Here is a 19,901-nt window from a genome sequence, read left to right on the forward strand (position 1 = left end):
TGACCTTGAAGCCCTCTGGGAGCTGGAGCTCCCCCCTCAGACGCGACGCTGCCTCTGTCCTCCCTGCTTTCGTCTGTAAACCAGCCCGTCTCAGAATGTTTGAGGGTTTGTTTTTTTTTTAGTTTTTTTTTTTTTTCAATTCTTGCCGTGGGGTAAAAACGTTTTTAACAAAGTAATTTGAAAGCTTTTATTTTTTACTTGTATGGCCAACCTGTAAAGTAGGAAACGTGTTTAAACAAGTTTTACAAAAACGTAAGACTTTTTTTTTATTTGGTAATAAAAAAAAGCACAAAACAATATAAAGTGTGTTTGTGTGGTGACTGAATAGTTCTGGTCCAAAATAACGGCACGCTTTAATTAGATGCTACAAATTAGTCTCGAGTAGTTTCAGAGCTTCTGGAACTTTAAAACAAAGTTCTGGAGTTGAATCAAACACTGAAAATAATAAGGCAGATTACTTGTAAATAAATGTCTTTAATCTAGTTATTCCGGGTTATAATCTAGTTGTTCTGGGTTGTAATGTAGTTATTCTGGGTTATCTAGTTATTTTGGGTTGTGACGCAGTTATTCTGGGTTGTTATCTAGTTATTCTGGGTTGTTATCTAGTTATTCTGGGTTGTTATCTAGTTATTTTGGGTTGTGACTCAGTTATTTTGGGTTGTGACTCAGTTATTCTGGGTTATAACCTAGTTATTCTGGGTTGTTATCTAGTTTTTCTGGGTAATTATCTAGTTATTCTGGGTTGTGACATAGTTATTCCGGGTTGTTATCTCGTTTTTCTGGGTAATTATCTAGTTATTCTGAGTTGTTAGCTAGTTATTCTGGGTTATAACCTAGTTATTCTGGGTTGTTATTTAGTTATTCTGGGTTATAACCTAGTTATTATGGGTTGTTTAGTTATTCTGGGTTATAACCTAGTTATTCTGGGTTGTTATCTAGTTATTAGCGTTGATCTCACTTCTTGTGAATGAATGAAGGAATGAATGAATGAAATGTAATAAAATTCAGTCCCAGCTTGTTTTCCAGTTTAGTTCCAGTTAAGTTTCTCATCTCTAAATCTCCTTCACAAGATAAACTGATAATAATAATAAACTGACTGACTCGGAGGGAAAAGTTTTGTTTTGAACAAACACAAATGTGTTGCCGAGCAACGGCCTCAGTGAGAACATTGAAAGAACTGGAGGAGTTGTGAAATTCATCCGGTTTGTCATCCGTTCAAATCTCACAACAGCCTTGATGCCAAAGGAATTGTGGGTAACCTGCAGCACGAGTGCACGTGCACGTGCTCGTGAGGCCTCTGGTAGCGTCTGAGCGGGACATGAGCAGCCCAGCAAAGCTGCTGGGAAAAGCTCCCGTTTCCAGGATATCTGGGCCGGAGCAGCGACCCGAAGCAGTGGGTCAGGTTCTCCGAGGAGAAAATACTCTCCAACTTCCTGTTGTGGATCAGTTCTGGCTCTTCGCTCTCTTGGCTCGGACCTTCCAGATATCAAAAGATGCGTTTAGGAGGATTCCTCTTTAGAAGCGGGCTCCAGCTGCTCCAGCAGTTGGTTCCAAAAACCAGATTTTCCAGGGTGAAATGACGGAGCTGTATGGGAACCACTGGCTCTGCTTTCCCATGTGCTCATAAATCTGTGTGTGTGTGTGTGTGTGTGTGTGTGTGTTTGGGCGGTTATGTAAGAGCTGACTTGGGGGAATTATTAAGTCAGTAAAAACAGAATGTACAGTTTTGTCTTCACACAGCATAAACCACAGTATGTAGCAGACACACACCCATCTATCTTCTATCTTTGTGAGGACTTCCATCTACATAACGCATTACCCAACCCCGACCCTGACCCCGACCCTAACCAACACAAGTGACCCCCAACCCCGACCCTAACCCTAACCAACACAAGTGACCCCCGACCCTAACCCTAACCAACACAAGTGACCCCCAACCCCGACCCTAACCCTAACCAACACAAGTGACCCCCGACCCTAACCCTAACCAACACAAGTGACCCCCACCCCGACCCTAACCCTAACCAACACAAGTGACCCCCGACCCTGACCCTAACCAACACAAGTGACCCCCAACCCCGACCCTAACCCTAACCAACACAAGTGACCCCCGACCCTGACCCTAACCAACACAAGTGACCCCCAACCCCGACCCTAACCCTAACCAACACAAGTGACCCCCGACCCCGACCCTGACCCTAACCAACACAAGTGACCCCCAACCCCGACCCTAACCCTAACCAACACACAAGTGACCCCCGACCCTGACCCTAACCAACACAAGTGACCCCCACCCCGACCCTAACCCTAACCAACACAAGTGACCCCCGACCCTGACCCCGATCTAAAGCTAGCTCTAAAATGTCCTCACTTTGCTTGTAGAATGTCTTCATTTTACTCAATATATTGACACACACACACACACACACACACACACACACACACACACACACACACACACACACACACTCACAGAAAACGCGTAGCCACATTTCTCAAACCCAGACAGTCAACGTAAAATTAGATTTTTATTCCTCTTTGTTCTTGTTTTTCATGTTCTAGAAAATAAAAAAGGACAACAAACAAAATTATAGATTTTCTTTTGATCTTTTATACTTGCTCTCAGGTTTCAGAAGAGTACTGTTGTCATAGAAAAATACTATATTACATAGAACTTTACACCATTTGGAAAAACAAAGTACACAACATGGATGCATACGGTATCAACAACCCAATCCGGAGGAGCCGACGCCTCCTCCCAACAGGATCAAAGGTTCCCGGAGGGTCGATGGCGGATCGGAGGGACTCTGGTTCTGGTTCTGGTTCTGGTTCTGTGTGGTCTGGTTCTGCCTCCACACTGGTGTTTATGTCGTCACTGGTGGCCTCGCGGTCAGCTTGTAACACCCGTGGACAGGAACACGGATCTGGACGCGTTTTCGGCTCAGTTGTTTCTTGTTTTTGCCAAAGTGACAAACTCAAAATTTCACAAATAAAACAAAGCGAATCGTTAAATGGAGTCCCGCCGGCTCTCTGAGCGGTTGTTGGTGCGGCGCCGACGGGCGGCACGTGCACACGCTCCCCTGCAGCTGAGCGCCGTTACATCATCACAGCGGGACCGTGCAAATGTCACGTTACGTAAGAAGCGGCGGCGCCGCCGCCTCGCCGCTCCCCTGGTTCTGTCTCCGCTCCTTGTTTGGGATTTTGGGCGCGTTGTGACGTTCAGGGACACATTTGAAGAAGCCCCAACAAACGTCCGGCGCCACAAACTCGCCTCTTCCTGATTGGGAGCTGAACTCAAAGACCTTTCCTAATCATCTGGCGTCCACTTCCGGATTGGGCTTTAAATTGACCTTTGACCCAGAACTGCATAGGGATAATAGAGGAACACACATACCTATACATACAGTACGTACATAGAACCCAACAGAACAGTTTTGGAAGGCTTCGTATCTTTTTTGCTTTTACAAAAGTCTTTTCTTCTTTTGGCCACTCGACATGACGTTAAAAAACACGCAGGAGTTTGTCGTATATGAAAATACTTACAGTGTGTGGCGCTCAACAGTGTGTGGCGCTCAACAGTGTGTGGCGCTCAACAGTGTGTGGCGCCCAACAGTGTGTGGCGCTCAACAGTGTGTGTGCTTTCTCTTTTGGGCTCGTGGGACTTTTGAAATGTTGGAGAAAAAAGCTGGAGCTGCTTCTGGAAAACAATTCACGGGGGTTTTCTGTCTCATCAGGATTTCATGAGCGTGACCAGCGTCTCTGTACAGTGAAATGTACACTGCCTGGATCTGTTTCTGTGTGTCCGCCCCACACACACACGCACACACACACGCACGCACACACACACCCACACTCACACACCCACACACACACGCACACACACACACACACACACTCAGGTGCTCTGAAACGGGGGCAGCTCTGCTGGATTACGTAACAGCGCGGAGCACTGAGGCTGATTGTTCCTGTCTGACCATTTTACCTCAGCAGGTGTCACGTGACAGGAGCTTTTTTTCCGATCCCGTCCTTCGCACACATGTTTATTCTGGACCGGCGCCACATTTTTATCTGTTCACAGTGACTTTTTTGTATGTGGGAACCGTAAATGTGCGTCTGCCAGGAGAGGGACGGTACCGATGGGTTCTGTCAGACTCACGTTTCCACATGAGGAGCAGAACCAACCACGTGAGCGGTGACGCTCGGTAACGTTTCCTTTTCAGCCCTGGAAAGGTCCAGATGTTTGGGAATAGTTTCTCCAGATGACCAGTTTGAGGCTCATCTCCACTCTCCTGCCCAGAGTTCTGTTGAGTTCTGAACCCTGGACCTCCGCTGCCACAACAGGCTCACACAGCTCTAACCTAGTGGTCTTTTGATCATGAAGAAACGTCCTTCCTTCCAGCTCGAAGTGTAGCTTTGATGGTTCCTCCGAGGCTCAGGCTGAAATTCTGACGTTTCCACTGTGCACATTTAACATCTGGAGCCGTTAATGTGCTGATCTGAGATGAAGCTTATTCCTGCAATAATCAGATCTTTGGTTGGAAAGAAGAATTTCTCATCAAAGACTCTGAAGATGCCGACGTGGGAGGTTCAGCACCTTCAGGAAAAAGCTGGAAACCTGATAAAGTCCAACCTTAGTTATCAGAAAAGTTATTTGTTTTGAGAACCGTTTCCTCGACCAGGCACAAAGAACATGTGGGTGAAGGTCAGAGGTCAGAGAGGACAGAGTCTCCAGTCTCTTCTAGACAAGCAGAACGTTCACATTTAGCATTTAAGTTAATATATTTTTAGATCTCCCTCCGTTAAGAGGATCTCTAAAACTTTAGGCCAGTTCTCACATCCATCAAGTGGTCGTCCACCCTCATGAGTTTAGTGGTCTGATCTTTTCTGTGGCAGCAGAGAGGAAAAGGCAGGAGTGTGTGAAGAGAAGATGTTTAACATCTGCTTTCATTTAGCCTGTAAACAGTGTGTGTGTGTGTGTGTGTGTGTTGTGTGTGTGTGTGTGTGGTGTGTGTGTGTGTGGGTGTGTGTGTGAGTGTGTGTGTGTGTGTGTTGTGTGTGTGTGTGTGTGTGTGTGTGTGTGTGTGTGTGTGTGTGTGTGGGCGTGTGGGCGTGCTCTGGGCCAGGTGCACTCACTCAGCAGCTGTTAGGCTCGTGCGCCTGCGTGTGTGCACGTTACAGGTCTAGTGGATGATCCAGCGTGTTGTTGTTGTCCTCCAGGTCCTCGGAGGCCAGCGGGTTGCGACTGATGACCAGCTCCAGCCTGTCTCCAGCCTCTGTGATCAGCGGTACCGCCAGGCAGCAGTCGAAGTCCCTCGTCCTGACGTGGTTCACCTGGACAGGGAGGTGGGGTAGAGCCAGGTGAAGGTCTTTGGGAGTTCTGACCCACATGAGCCTGCAATGACAGCTAATGTGGCACCGTTACGAACACCAAGGTGGCGCTGACGAGAGGACGCCACCCTTATCTGGGCTCAGGCCTGGAGCTGCTCGGAGGTCGGCGCCGCTCCTCCTACCTGCAGAATCCTGTCGAAGGGCTTCAGCCCGGCCCGGTCCGCGGGCCCGTCGGGTCGGATCATGTTGACATAAACGCCTTTTTCCAAGAAGCCGTCGGACACGCTGAACCCGAAATCGTCGATCTCGGGGTCCTTTATCACAGTCACCTGCAGGCCAGACCACAGGGAGGTGAGGAGGCTTCAGCGTCAGGACCAGCTCCTGGACCTGGACCTGGACCTGGACCCCTGGACTGACCTTGTGTAACTCCAGAGGCGTCGGGGACACGATGCCCTGCATCTCCTCTTTAATGCGACGGGACTCCCAGGTCCTCTCCGACACCCTCAGCGAGGCCTTGGCCTTGGGGTCGTGCGGCAGGACGGGGGACTGGTTGTCTGGGTGGAGGTGTGCTCCTTGATGAAGGTGGCTCTCGTGGTTGAAGTGGAGCTCCTGGTGCAGGTCTACGCAGGATGGAGGATGCACGGAACCGGCATGAACAGGAGCCCTCAGGCCTTCATGCTGAACGATTCGTGACTCAAGTACCTTCAGCATCTTCGAGGAGGTGAGCTTCTTCATTCAGATGGGCTCCCTGGGCCAGATGTGGAGGCTGGTGGAGCAGGTTTCCTTGGTTCAGGAGGGAGTTTCTCCGCAATGGACTCATTCTGCTGTGACTCAGAATGGGCTCAGGGGGAGGCTTAGGGACACCATCCACACCCAGACTGATGGCGGTTCCTGTCATGATGGACGCCTGAAGGCAGAAAGAGAGACGGCAGAGAGGACGCTGGTGCTGTGACACCTGCAGACGTGGACAAAGGTCCAGGATGAAGGCTGAACACCTGAGCTGACCTCTATTTCTCTGAGCAGCTCCGACTGGCCGCAGGTCTCCAGGTCCTCCAGAGCCTGGCACCAAAAACTGTCCTCAGGGTCCAGCAGAATACCATCTGCTTGGTGGCCAAGGAACCTTTGGCAGAAGAAGTCAAACTGAAGTCAGTGAAATCAGCCGGTTCTGCACCCCAACGGGCCCTAAAGGTCCAGGTGGCCCTAAAGGTCCAGGTGGCCCCTTGTCCCGTCACCCTGCTGTAATCAAGAGTCACTGTAACGTTCATCAGAACTGGAGCATCCAGAGGGAAGGTGAACCCGACCCGCCCAGTGGTTCTGCTTCAGCCTAACATGACTAATATTTTCCCGGCTGAATGTTCTTTACTGACAAGATTAATTCACGTTCACTCTGTTAATCCGTGTTCCCCCCCCCCCCCCCCCCCCCCCCCCCCCCCCCCCCCCCCCCCACTCCCTCCACCCCCAGCAGCCGTTAGTGTTACATAAGCTGGTGGAATGTTGCCACCTCACAAGGTCAAAGCTCCTGACTCACTGTCGCCCCCGAGACACCAACACTGCTTCACTGCTTCACTGGTTTCACTGGTTCACTGGTTAACTGGCTTCACTGGTTTCACTGGTTAACTGGTTCACTGGTTAACTGTTCACTGGTTTCACTGGCTTCACTGGTTCACTGGTTTCACTGGTTCACTGGTTTCACTGGTTAACTGGTTTCACTGGTTCACTGGTTAACTGGTTTACTGGCTTCACTGGTTAACTGGTTAACTGGTTCACTGGTTTCACTGGTTCACTGGCTTCACTGGTTAACTGGTTCACTGGTTTCACTGGTTCACTGGCTTCACTGGTTAACTGGCTTCACTGGCTTCACTGGTTTCACCACGCTGTCGTTGACCTCCTCACCGTCACTGGACGTGTATCAGCAGTGACTATTTAAACTGGGAGTGTTGGGATGTTGGGAGTGGAACCAGTGGATGCAGGTGGAAGGGTTATCAAAGGGGGGAGTACCCTGGCGGCCTGTCCCAGTCATCCTCACTGAAGCCTCCGTCACTGAAGGGGTAGTTCTTCTGACGGCCAGGAGGGGGCGTGGTGCTGTGCGGCTGCTTGGCGCTGCGCCACTCGTGGGGGTGGAGGGCGATGCCGGCCGCCTGGTGGCTGTAGGTGCCTGCGGGAGAAACATGCTGTGAGCCCCAGACCGTGCACACCTGTGCACGGTCTGGGGCTCAGCCACCCTCTGAAGGCCGACCCTGGCTGCCGTAGCCGGCGTCCAAGCCCGAGCCGTCCCACGAGTCCATGGCGGAGTCGACGCTGGGGATGGTGGTGGCGTAGAGCTCGGAGAGCTTGTTGGTCTGCTGGCTGTCCGTCAGCTCGTCCTCCTCCGTGTCGCTCAGCTCGTTCTCCGTCGTGTCCTCCGCTTCTGCCGCTTTCTTGTCCTCCAAATCTGGAGGAGACAAAGCTGGGGTCAACCAAACAGGAAGTGGCGCTCCGTCCTCCCCGGCGCCACGTTCCCAGCTTACTGTCCAGCTGCTTCTTGATCTTGAGCGTGACGGTTTCTCCGGCCATCTGCAGCAGGTGGATGGCTTCGCTCAGGGGCTTCCCCTTCAGGCTGACGCTGTTGATGGCCAGGATGCGATCGCCCACGTGGATAGCCCCTGTCCTGCACACACACACACACACACACACACACACACACACACGCACGCACGCACGCACGCACGCGCGCGCGCGCGCGCACGCACGCACGCGCACGCACACACACACACACACACACACACACACACACACACACACACACACACACACACACACACGCGACTGTTGTCATATGATGCTGACACCGTCACCCTGCAAACAAACAGGAAGCACTTTAAAGCTTCTGAATGTGTCACTAAACACACACGCAAACTCCTGGGTTTTGCCACAGAAGTGGGGACCTTTTATTTTGTTTTATTTATCTCCCAAGGGCCAGAAAAAGCTTTAGTGAATAATGTTCTTATCATGTAATTCAGAGTGATGATAGAAAAAACACAGTAATAATAATAATAATAGCAGTAATTGCGATCATTCTAATCATGGTAAGACACAACTTTGGCTGGGTGAATAATCACGTTACAGGGTCAGATAAATCCGCCTGCATCAGCAGACATGGACCGACAAGGCTTCCTGTTCGTGCTTGGTTATAACAACACGCCGTCACGCACCGTTTGCCCTGGCACCTAAAGAGAGATTATTTCCCAGGACTGTGTGATTCCCGCATCTGAGTCACAATAAAACAGAGATATAAAGAAAATATTGTGGGTGTGTGAAGGTTTTCCACTAGCACGCCGCTGTGAAGGTGCTAGCTTCCCGCAGGAGTTGGGCCCAGTTCGATTCTGGGCTGTATTTAGTTCTGACAGGAGAGTTTGAGGCAGCAGATTTGATGGGATCTTTGGTCCTTTATTTTGAAGGGCAACATTAGATCGATCACATCCTTTGAGATTGTTAAGGACATTTGGTTGATGTGATTGTTCCTGTTCTGATAAAAAAGTCTCCTTGAGTGTCGGAGGCTGGAGCCGTCAGACAGATTGGATTTTGAGGGTTGAACTTCCCTCCTGACGGGTCACCTGAGAGGAGGGAGTCCGGTTACGGACGTGGAGCGTCACCATAACTGAGACAGGCTTCACACCCAGGAATAATAATTAACAGCAGATTGTATCGATTTACTGTAGGGTGAGAGCACGATTAAATCACTGGAGTTCTGTGTGTGTGTGTGTGTGTGTGTGGGGGGGGGGTTACCTCTCAGCCAGACCTCTCTTCGTCAGGCCTGATATAGTGATGGGGTCAAAAGGCTCCTCGGTGCCTGAGATGGTGATACCCAGAGGGCCTCCGTACCGCTTCAGCTCCACAGTGTAGATGATGCTGCCTGACGTCTCCTGCTCATCTGGCACACACACACACACACACACACACACACATAAAATGACTAAACTAGGTCAAAACTCCTGACAGACAAGACTGTTGAAGAAGACACAGTTTCCATGGCAACAGGGAGAAGATACTGCCAAATCATCATGTATCATCATCATGTAGCATGAACACATAATCTCGACACTGCGCCCCTAACGTGTCTGTGCATGGTGTGTGTGTGTGCTGTGTGTGTGTTTTGTGCATGTGCGTTATGCAGTCACTCAAATTGACACAGCTGTGCCAACAAGAACAGGTAATTCACAAAAGATGGAGGCTTAAATTTGTCATATGTACACGAGGCTGCATGGATATATGTGTGTGTGTGTGTGTGTGTGTGTGTGTGTGTGTGTGTGTGTGTGTGTGTGTGTGTGTATCCCGTATCGATGATAAATGTATTTGATAACAAAAAAGTGTCACTCAATGTGTTTTTGGCTTTTTTAAGCAGCTCAGCATGAATTTGATTCATGCACGACACCGCCATCTGGTGGTCAAATACGGTCACTGCAACATCTGCCGAACCTGAAGCGAGTCCAACCAGAAAAACAGTCTCAACACACCTGAGTTGTCTTCATCCTTGCGTATCTTCAGCTTGACCAGCTCCTCACACTGCTGCAGGATCTGCTCAGCTTCCTCTCGGGAGCAGTTCTCCAGCCTGATGTTATCAATGGCCAACAGTTTATCGCCAGGCTCCAATGTTCCTGTTCTGAAGGACAAAAACAAAGGCGTCACAACCCGAAAGGACATTTTGGAAGGAATGAGGTGAGATAAACATGCATGCACGTCCAGAAATGCGGCTTTTTAACTGCACATTCATTAAGTTTAATTGGCAAAAATGGGAAAAATGAGACCTGTGGGCCATGCTGCCCTTCTTGATATCAGAAATGATGAGGGGTTCTCCTGATTTCTTACTGGCTGTAAAGAGACAAAACCAGCCAGTAAAACAAAAGCCAATCTCTAAAATACCTCAAACAGTCAGATTATTATTGGTGGCGATAGAGAAACACAAAAGATGATTGATGGACGATTTAACAGCGAAACGGCTCAGAATCCAGAAGCAGAAACATTTTCCTGCCAGTTTTAGTGTTCAGTTCAATATTTACAGTGTCTGAACATGTCAGTGCATCAAACATGCTCCAGGCTCAACACTGAGACAGAGTTATTGAGGTATTGAGTTACTGAGAGAGTGATTCTAATATGTGAGACTGTGAAACTGTAGAAATGATGCTAAAAGGGGCTCGTGTCACGCTGGAGGCCGCCACCAGGGGGCGATGTCGACCTGTTGCTTTATGTCCGCTTTTACAAACAGAATTATTTGTTACAAAGTCTCTATTTTACATAATTACTATTAGAAACAATATTCCCCTGTATATCAGCGGACTGCTTGAGACCAACTGGTGGGTACAGTTTAGTCACGGAAGCCCATTTTGAATAAATGTAGCGAAGAAAAAACACTCTTTTCCATGGAGTGGTGGAGCGAAGCCCCTTGGAGGAAGCAGCTCCATTAAGAGATTCCAGAGGCCTTTTATGTCAAACACACAGCAGCTCCGACTGTTCTCTAACGCCCAGTTAATATTTATGGCAAACGCTCGTGCACGCGGCCGGTTTGAAGAGAGGCAGACTCGTGAATGTTTGAGCCTTCGTACCGCTGATGGTGAGGCCCAGTTCCACCCCTCTTTTCTTTGGAAGCTTCACGTGGAACGTTCCGCTGCTGGGCACCACCGACTCTGTGGAACAAACACGTTACAGGCCTGACCTTTTGACCTCAGACACATGGAACAGCGACTTTGCTGCGTCCCTGCAATGCTAACGAAGGCAACGTGCTAACTCTGGCGTGCACGTCCAAACTCAGATCAGTTACAGTTTTGCCCAAAGTGTTTAAAACCAGAGTTTGTTAAAAATAATGATGCATCTTTCTGACGACAACAGGGAAGAAACTGACGGTCACAGGAGTATCTGAGAGCTGGAGTTGCCCCGCCCCCCCCCCCGAGCGCCACCTGGTGGTGGCGTCACAAACCTGCCACGTCAAATTCTATCTCCAGGGTCACTTTGTTGGTCAAGGCGGCGTCACGCAGCAGCTGGTTGGCCTCTTCCAGCGTTCCGTCTTCTGTGGGGATCCCGTTGATCGACAGGAGGCGGTCTCCCACCTGCAACAGGCCACACCTACAACACAGGTTACCATGGTGACGTCACACCACTGTCATGTTCAAGTCAAAGCTACAGAAAGTCTGGAGACGGTGGGGGAACATCGGCATCATTAACGAGTCCTCAGATTTAATGTTGAGCCACCATTAAATCCACGAAGCAACAAAACAGGATGTTTTCTTTCCTCCGAAAAGACCAAAACACGAGTTGCACGACGGTGTCTGAGGCAGCGGCGTGTGAGCCGCGTTGAGGATGCAGTCAGGAAGCTGGAGGAGAACCTTCTGTGTTTCAGCCATCAGGACGATTCATCGATTCCTCCGGCAGAACAGAACAGAAGCTGGCTAATTAGCGTTGTTAGCGTGGGGGCGCTAACAGGAAGGGAGGGAGGCCTGAGGGCACAAACACCCCCCTGTACATGCAGAACATCTTAGTACAACAGTACACACACGCACACACACACCGTTACGTGTGTGTGCTCACCAGTTACGTAAGGTGGAACTCCAGGTCGTGACATTAGAACACACGGTGTTTCAGGAGGTTCTGTTGGCAGCACGTACGCGCTGACGTCCCGTTACGGCGAGTTAAAGCCCCCCGGCCACGCCACACGCTCACCTCTCCGCCGAGCTGTCGGGCTCGATGAAACGGACCAGTGGCGGCGCCGACAGCGTCTCGGTGGCGAATATCCCTCCCTGCAGCTGGACACCAAACCCGTTGAGCGGGTCTCCGGTCAGGACCACCTCACTGGTCTCTACGTGGACCACCTGACCTCCAGGACCCACTGAGCTGGAGGCCAGAGACACTAAACGGGCACAGACGCAGCACAGACGTGTTACGATCCCCACCAGGCAGGAGGGGCGCTCTGGACGGGTCTGGACCCGGGTCGTGACCTGGGGCGGCTGGGGCTTACGGGAGCTTTTGTGGTCCTTCTTCCTCTGTCGTCGCTTGAGCAGCGAGTTCCTGGGGCTCATGGGGCCGGACGGCCGGGGCAGCGTGCTGGAGCTCTGGCTGCTGGGCCCCGACGTGGTGGTGGAGCCGGGGGAGAAGCTGGCCGAGACCAGGGCTGCAGAGAGGGAGGGAGCAGAGCTAGCAGACCTGCAGGAGGGGCGAGCAGGAAGGGGCGGGGCCACGGCGGGAGGCGGCTTACACTTGCAGTAGTCGACGCTGTTGATGGTGTTGTTGTTGGAGGCCGTCCAGGACTTGTTGAGGGTGGAGCTTGTGTTGCAGAGGGAGGAGTTTGGAGGGTAGTAGTTGTTTACACAGGGGTCCCAGGAGTGGGGGTGGTCCGACTTCTGCACCTTCACTGGAACCACACAGAGCCCCGTTTGGTTTATCAGACACATTATCAGACCGGATCAACCGGAACCAGTTACCCACGGCAACGAGAACAGACACACGTTCTCTATATGGGACATCAGGGACTAGGAGTTGTCAGGAGAGCTGGACATGGTCTCCATCTGGTCCTGTCCCCCCCGGACCAGGTCCATCATCTAAGCTTTGGTTCCCCCCACCCACCACCCAGAACATGTGAGGGTGGCCTCAGATTAAGAGCTGAAGATCAGAGATGGAGATCTCCTCCGAGCCTGGCGGAGCAGGACACACACACACACACACACACACACACACACACACACACACACACACACACACACACACTGCAACCTTTCATCAGAGCGCCTATTAATAAAGCCTGACTGCAAGGTCTCCTGCAAGGCCATCAGTGTCCTAATGAGCCATTTTCTCTCTCTCTCTCTCTCTCTCTCACACACACCACACACACACACACACACTGAACTGACCCTAGCTTCACTTTGTTTTCTCTCGGCCGTGTATTTAAGCACGTTAGCGCCCATCAAACACAGATGAGGAGACGTTTTCCCTGATGTTGACGAATGAAGACGAGCTTTGAAGACGTCCGATGTCTCTGGGACATTAGCTTTGTCCTCGTTAAGGCTGGCTGCTGTCAGGGTGGATCCTGGGACAATCACAGGCTGGAATCTGGTTCCCAATTTGGATCCAGTGGAATTTGGATCCAGTGGAATTTGGATCCAGTGGAATTTGGATCCAGTGGAATTACGTCTTAGCTGGAGGAGAAAGCGTCCTCCAGCTAATGGAAGCGTGCAGGTGGCAGAAAAGGCCCCTGTTATGGGGGTGGGGGGGCTGGATTCAGAGGATCCTGGGTGATCAACGAGGATCCTGGGTGATCAACGAGGATCCTGGGTGATCAAGCACTGCAGCGTCGGCAGGTCTCACCTGTGTCGTGCTGTTTCCCAGTTAGCCTGGTCTGATGGGAGGGCAGCATTTCCAGTTTGACCAGTTCAGTTGTGCTCGCTAACAGCTGCGTCGCCTCCAGGACGGTGCAGTGTTCTGTGGACGTCCCGTCGATGGACAGCAGGTGGTCTCCAGTGTGCAGAGCTCCACATCTGGACACAAATGGAAGACTGAGGTGAGAGGAACTGATCAGAGGTGATCAGCTCTGATCATCTGTGATCACCTCTGATCAGCTCTGATCATCTCTGATCACCTCTGATCACCTCTGATCACCTCTGATCAGAGCTGATCACCTCTGATCAGCCCTGATCATCTCTGATCACCTCTGATCATCTCTGATCATCTCTGATCAGCTCTGATCAGCAGTATTGATCCTTCAGCGGGTACCTGTCCACCACGCTGCCAGCTTTGATCCTGTCGATCACGATGACCGGCTTGTTGCGGTGGTTGGCTGATGTGAGCGTGACGCCCAGCGTTGCCCCCGGCGACTTGGCGATTTCCACCAGCAGCGGACCCGAGGCGTTGGTTACCGTGTCTGAGGGAGGAAAGTTACGAAGGAGGTGTTTGCAGTGCATCATGGGTAAAGCTAGTGCAGGTGTGTGTGTGAGTGTGTGTGTGTGAGTGTGTGTGTGTGAGTGTGTGTGTGAGTGTGTGTGTGTGAGTGTGTGTGTGTGTGTGTGTGTTTTCATACCCATGATTGTGACATCATACTCTATCTGGAACAAAGCTTCCTGACCACACTGGGCCAACACGGCGAGGGCGTTGCCATGGTTACTATTGTGCAGCGGCACGCCGTCAACGCTGAGGAGACGGTCGCCAGGACGCAGCGTTCCCTCCCTGAACACACACACACACACACACACACACACAGAGACTGAGTGAGGTGAAAGGTCAAAGCCCTTTGATCCCCCTCCACTCTCATCGTCATGGGAACCACCAGAGAAAATGATGATTTGTGAATCTTCTGAGAATTTTCACCTTTTCTTGAGCCATGTTGTGTGGTAGACAGGACAGAGAGGTGGACAGGACAGACAGGTGGACAGGACAGACAGGCGGACAGGACAGACAGGCAGACAGGACAGACAGGACAGACAGGTGGACAGGACAGACAGGCGGACAGGACAGACAGGTGGACAGGACAGACAGGTGGACAGGACAGACAGGCAGACAGGTGGACAGGACAGACAGGCGGACAGGACAGACAGGTGGACAGGACAGACAGGTGGACAGGTGGACAGGACAGACAGGACAGACAGGACAGGACAGACAGGACAGACAGGACAGACAGGTGGACAGGACAGACAGGACAGACAGGCGGACAGGACAGACAGGTGGACAGGACAGACAGGACAGACAGGTGGATTAAACTGTCCCCGTGGGCCCCAGTCTGGACCTTCTGCTGGTTCTTTAAGCTGCTGCCGACCCGGCGCCGCTCCGACTCTCCGGAGTTAGAGTAATTCCCAGAGCGGCTCTGAACCAGCTCCTGGGACCGGGGGGATTAGGTTCCCTCCGATCGGCGTGTGGAATAAAGCAGCGTGAACATCTCATTCGTCTCCCTGCGCTGACCCACATTGGGAGGAGGATTTCCTGGGTCCAGGACCCACCGGGAGCCCTGCGGACCTCAGCCCCCCAGAGCCGAGGTTCTATCAGGACCGCATCTACAACCCAAACAGGGGTTCCCTCCAGCCCTGAGCGGCACCATCACCTATGGGCCTGCAGAGTTCTGGCAGCTCCGTGCAGATGTTCCACGTCCTCCTCATTCATGGTTCTGAGTGATTCTGGAGTCTGGTCCTGTAGCTGATCAGGGACCAGGCTTTGTTCTGGAGTCTGGTCCTGTAGCTGATCAGGGACCAGGCTTTGTTCTGGAGTCTGGTCCTGTAGCGGATCAGGGACCAGGCTTTGTTCTGGAGTCTGGTCCTGTCTGGTCCTGTCTGGGCCGGGCGGCCGTAAACGAGCTGTTTAAACCGGATCCAGAACAAAAGCAGAGGAACGTTATGTAGCGAGATCAACACCTCTGGGGGGTCTGTGTTCCTCTGGCAGCCTCCTCGTTCCCTATGTTCCCTCCTTCTCTGAGTTGTCTCCTTCTCTGAGTTCCCTCCTTCTCTGAGTTGTCTCCTTCTCTGAGTTCCCTCCTTCTCTGAGTTGTCTCCTTCTCTGAGTTGTCTCCTTCTCTGAGTTCCCTCCTTCTCTGAGTTGTCTCCTTCTCTGAGTTGTCTCCTTCTCTGAGTTGTCTCCTTCTCTGAGTTGTCTCCTTCTCTATGTTCCCTCCTTCTCTGAGTTCCCTCCTTCTCTGAGTTGTCTCCTTCTCTGAGTTGTCTCCTTCTCTGAGTTCCCTCCTTCTCTGAGTTGTCTCCTTCTCTGAGTTCCCTCCTTCTCTGAGTTGTCTCCTTCTCTAAGTTCCCTCCTTCTCTATGTTCCCTCCTTCTCTGAGTTGTCTCCTTCTCTATGTTCCCTCCTTCTCTGAGTTGTCTCCTTACCCTCTCAACCAAAGCCCCGCCCCCGTCCCAACGCGCCTCGGCGTGGTCCCAGGACGCGTGGGGACCACATCCTGGAGCCGTTAGCTTAAACCGGAGCAGCCGTCTGGAGATGTCTGTTACCTGTCCGCAGGTCCTCCTGGCCTGACGTAGGTGACCACGAGGGGGCGGGACTTGTGCCAGTCCTCATGGGCGCCACCTACGGAAGGATTGAACACGATGAGTCCCGATCTAAAAACCTTTAGATTAGGCTGTTTACGCGTTGGTTAAAGCCTCGATGTCCCTGTAATTAATACAGGAGGTCATTAATGTAAATGTAATGTAAAGGAAGTTGGAGGAACAGCAGGATGAGCTCAGACAGGAAATAAAGGTGTTTTCACTTCAAAGGCCTGATGTGGTTCGGTGACCCCTAACCTGACCCCTAACCTGACCCCTAACCTGACCCCTAACCTGACCCCTAACCTGAACCCTAACCTGACCCCTAACCTGAACCCTAACCTGACCCCTAAGGTGAACCCTAACCTGACCCCTAACCTGAACCCTAACGTGAACCCTGACGTGAACCCTAACGTGAACCCTGACGTGAACCCTGACGTGAACCCTAACATGAACCCTAACATGACCCCTAATGTGAACCCTAGCATGAACCCTAACATGAGCCCTAACATGACCCCTAACGTGAAACCTAGCATGAACCCTAACATGACCCCTAACGTGAACCCTAGCATGAACCCTAACATGAACCCTAACATGACCCCTAACGTGAACCCTAGCATGAACCCTAGCATGAACCCTAGCATGAACCCTAGCATGAACCCTAGCATGAACCCTAGCATGAACCCTAGCATGAACCCTAACATGACCCCTAGCGTGAACCCTAGCGTGAACCCTAACGTGAACCCTAGCATGAACCCTAGCATGAACCCTAGCATGAACCCTAGCATGAACCCTAGCGTGAACCCTAGCATGAACCCTAGCATGAACCCTAGCATGAACCCTAGCATGAACCCTAGCGTGAACCCTAGCATGAACTCCAACATGAACCCTAGCATGAACCCTAGCATGAACTCCAACATGAACCCTAGCATGAACCCTAGCATGAACCCTAGCATGAACCCTAGCATGAACCCTAGCATGAACCCTAGCATGAACCCTAACATGACCCCTAGCGTGAACCCTAGCGTGAACCCTAACGTGAACCCTAGCATGAACCCTAGCATGAACCCTAGCATGAACCCTAGCATGAACCCTAGCGTGAACCCTAGCATGAACCCTAGCGTGAACCCTAGCATGAACCCTAACATGAACCCTAGCGTGAACCTAGCATGAACCCTAGCATGAACCCTAGCATGAACCCTAACATGAACCCTAGCATGAACCCTAGCGTGAACCCTAGCGTGAACCCTAGCGTGAACCCTAGCGTGAACCCTAGCATGAACCCTAACCTGAACCCTAGCATGAACCCTAGCATGACCCTAGCATGAACCCTAGCATGAACCCTAACCTGAACCCTAACGTGAACCCTAACGTGAACCCTAGCATGAACCCTAGCATGAACCCTAGCATGAACCCTAGCATGAACCCTAGCGTGAACCCTAACGTGAACCCTAGCATGAACCCTAGCATGACCCTAGCATGAACCCTAACCTGAACCCTAGCATGAACCCTAGCATGAACCCTAGCATGAACCCTAGCGTGAACCCTAGCATGAACCCTAGCATGAACCCTAGCATGAACCCTAGCATGAACCCTAACATGACCCCTAGCGTGAACCCTAGCATGAACCCTAGCGTGAACCCTAGCATGAACCCTAGCATGAACCCTAGCGTGAACCCTAGCATGAACCCTAGCATGAACCCTAGCATGAACCCTAACATGAACCCTAGCATGAACCCTAGCGTGAACCCTAGCGTGAACCCTAGCGTGAACCCTAGCGTGAACCCTAGCATGAACCCTAACCTGAACCCTAGCATGAACCCTAGCATGAACCCTAGCATGAACCCTAGCATGAACCCTAACCTGAACCCTAACGTGAACCCTAACGTGAACCCTAGCATGAACCCTAGCATGAACCCTAGCATGAACCCTAGCATGAACCCTAGCGTGAACCCTAACGTGAACCCTAGCATGAACCCTAGCATGAACCCTAGCATGAACCCTAACCTGAACCCTAGCATGAACCCTAGCATGAACCCTAGCATGAACCCTAGCGTGAACCCTAGCATGAACCCTAGCATGAACCCTAGCATGAACCCTAGCATGAACCCTAACATGACCCCTAGCGTGAACCCTAGCATGAACCCTAGCGTGAACCCTAGCATGAACCCTAGCATGAACCCTAGCGTGAACCCTAGCATGAACCCTAGCATGAACCCTAGCATGAACCCTAGCATGAACCCTAACATGACCCCTAGCGTGAACCCTAGCATGAACCCTAGCGTGAACCCTAGCATGAACCCTAGCATGAACCCTAGCGTGAACCCTAGCATGAACCCTAGCGTGAACCCTAGCGTGAACCCTAGCATGAACCCTAGCATGAACCCTAGCGTGAACCCTAGCATGAACCCTAGCATGAACCCTAGCGTGAACCCTAGCATGAACCCTAGCATGAACCCTAGCGTGAACCCTAGCGTGAACCCTAGCATGAACCCTAGCGTGAACCCTAGCGTGAACCCTAGCGTGAACCCTAGCATGAACCCTAGCATGAACCCTAGCATGAACCCTAGCGTGAACCCTAGCGTGAACCCTAGCGTGAACCCTAGCATGAACCCTAGCGTGAACCCTAGCATGAACCCTAGCATGAACCCTAGCATGAACCCTAGCGTGAACCCTAGCATGAACCCTAGCATGAACCCTAGCATGAGCCCTAGCATGAGCCCTAGCATGAACCCTAGCATGAACCCTAGCATGAACCCTAGCATGAACCCTAGCATGAGCCCTAGCATGAGCCCTAGCATGAACCCTAGCATGAACCCTAGCATGAACCCTAGCATGAACCCTAGCATGAACCCCGCCCCGCGGGTGGTGGATGCTCACCTCTCATGACGAAGCCAAAGCTGTTCCCCTCTTTGTGCAAACAGATGTCGATTGTCTTTGATATGACGCCGGAGGTGCTGGTTGGTGCTGGAGGGGGGACAGAGAGAGGAGCCTGACCTGTCTGGAGGTGAAGCGTAGCGTCTGACGCCGGTTCCATCAGGACACGTACCTGTCGGGGGCAGCTCGTACTCCACCTCCAGGAGAACTCGCTCCCCCACGTTCTTCAGGAGACTGATGATCTCCTCGTGCCGGAGCTTGGTCAGATTGATGCCGTTCACAGACTTGATGTAGTCGCCCACGTTCAGCTGGTCACTCCTGCAGAGGGGGGAGGCCTGTCAGGATGGGAGCCCCAACACACACACACACACACACACCACCACACACACACACACACACACACACACACACACCTGGCCGCCAGTCCTCCTGGCCGGAGGTTGGACACCCGCGGTTTGCCATCTTTGTCCGTCCCACCTGAGATGGTGAGGCCCAGCGTGCTGCCCTCCTTTTTGACCAGCTCCACCATGGTCACCCCCCGCAGAGCTTCTACCCAAAAACACACACGCACATGAAGACGAATACACAAAAAGAGGGACGCAGAGACGGCGACACACACACACACACACCACACACACACACACACACACACCACACACACACCACACACACACACACACGCACTCAAACACGACAACATGTTGAGAAACGAGGTTAGAG

General features: G+C 51.7%; 1 protein-coding gene and 2 long non-coding RNA genes across 6 annotated transcripts in view; 1 reads left to right on the forward strand and 2 right to left on the reverse strand.

Annotated features, from left to right (window-relative positions):
- Nucleotides 1-106: 106 nt before the first annotated feature.
- Nucleotides 107-695, reverse strand: LOC130523760 (uncharacterized). Its single transcript, XR_008949996.1, has 2 exons — nt 561-695; nt 107-500 (listed from the first exon to the last, which is right to left on the reverse strand). It is a non-coding gene; the product is annotated as an uncharacterized LOC130523760 (long non-coding RNA).
- A 1,796-nt stretch (nt 696-2,491) lies between these two features.
- LOC130524444 (glutamate receptor-interacting protein 2-like) overlaps nt 2,492-19,901 on the reverse strand; it is an 18,544-nt gene continuing 1,134 nt past the window's right edge. Inside the window, exons 2-25 of one of the 4 annotated variants that reach the window (XM_057030593.1) lie at nt 19,595-19,730; nt 19,354-19,499; nt 19,185-19,271; nt 16,272-16,347; nt 14,366-14,511; nt 14,062-14,209; nt 13,657-13,826; nt 12,551-12,706; nt 12,314-12,466; nt 12,019-12,205; nt 11,279-11,424; nt 10,908-10,988; nt 10,113-10,176; nt 9,822-9,967; nt 9,094-9,238; nt 7,836-7,975; nt 7,565-7,759; nt 7,327-7,483; nt 6,334-6,448; nt 6,031-6,235; nt 5,746-5,948; nt 5,511-5,657; nt 5,134-5,331; nt 2,492-4,884 (exon numbers count right to left, since the gene is read on the reverse strand). In XM_057030593.1, the coding sequence (XP_056886573.1) occupies nt 5,173-5,331; nt 5,511-5,657; nt 5,746-5,948; nt 6,031-6,235; nt 6,334-6,448; nt 7,327-7,483; nt 7,565-7,759; nt 7,836-7,975; nt 9,094-9,238; nt 9,822-9,967; nt 10,113-10,176; nt 10,908-10,988; nt 11,279-11,424; nt 12,019-12,205; nt 12,314-12,466; nt 12,551-12,706; nt 13,657-13,826; nt 14,062-14,209; nt 14,366-14,511; nt 16,272-16,347; nt 19,185-19,271; nt 19,354-19,499; nt 19,595-19,730 (3,308 nt within the window). In that variant the 3' untranslated portion in view covers nt 2,492-4,884; nt 5,134-5,172. Of the gene's footprint in view, nt 4,885-5,133; nt 5,405-5,510; nt 5,658-5,745; nt 5,949-6,030; nt 6,236-6,333; nt 6,449-7,326; nt 7,484-7,564; nt 7,760-7,835; nt 7,976-9,093; nt 9,239-9,821; nt 9,968-10,112; nt 10,177-10,907; nt 10,989-11,278; nt 11,425-12,018; nt 12,206-12,313; nt 12,467-12,550; nt 12,707-13,656; nt 13,827-14,061; nt 14,210-14,365; nt 14,512-16,271; nt 16,348-19,184; nt 19,272-19,353; nt 19,500-19,594; nt 19,731-19,901 lie in introns of those variants that run through there. The other 3 variants (XM_057030589.1, XM_057030591.1, XM_057030592.1) reach the window with 3 other exon arrangements.
- Nucleotides 9,816-11,574, forward strand: LOC130524445 (uncharacterized). Its single transcript, XR_008950149.1, has 2 exons — nt 9,816-10,023; nt 11,191-11,574. It is a non-coding gene; the product is annotated as an uncharacterized LOC130524445 (long non-coding RNA).

Source organism: Takifugu flavidus, chromosome 4, assembly GCF_003711565.1.
Source record: "Takifugu flavidus isolate HTHZ2018 chromosome 4, ASM371156v2, whole genome shotgun sequence".
Classification (NCBI taxonomy): Eukaryota; Metazoa; Chordata; class Actinopteri; order Tetraodontiformes; family Tetraodontidae; genus Takifugu; species Takifugu flavidus.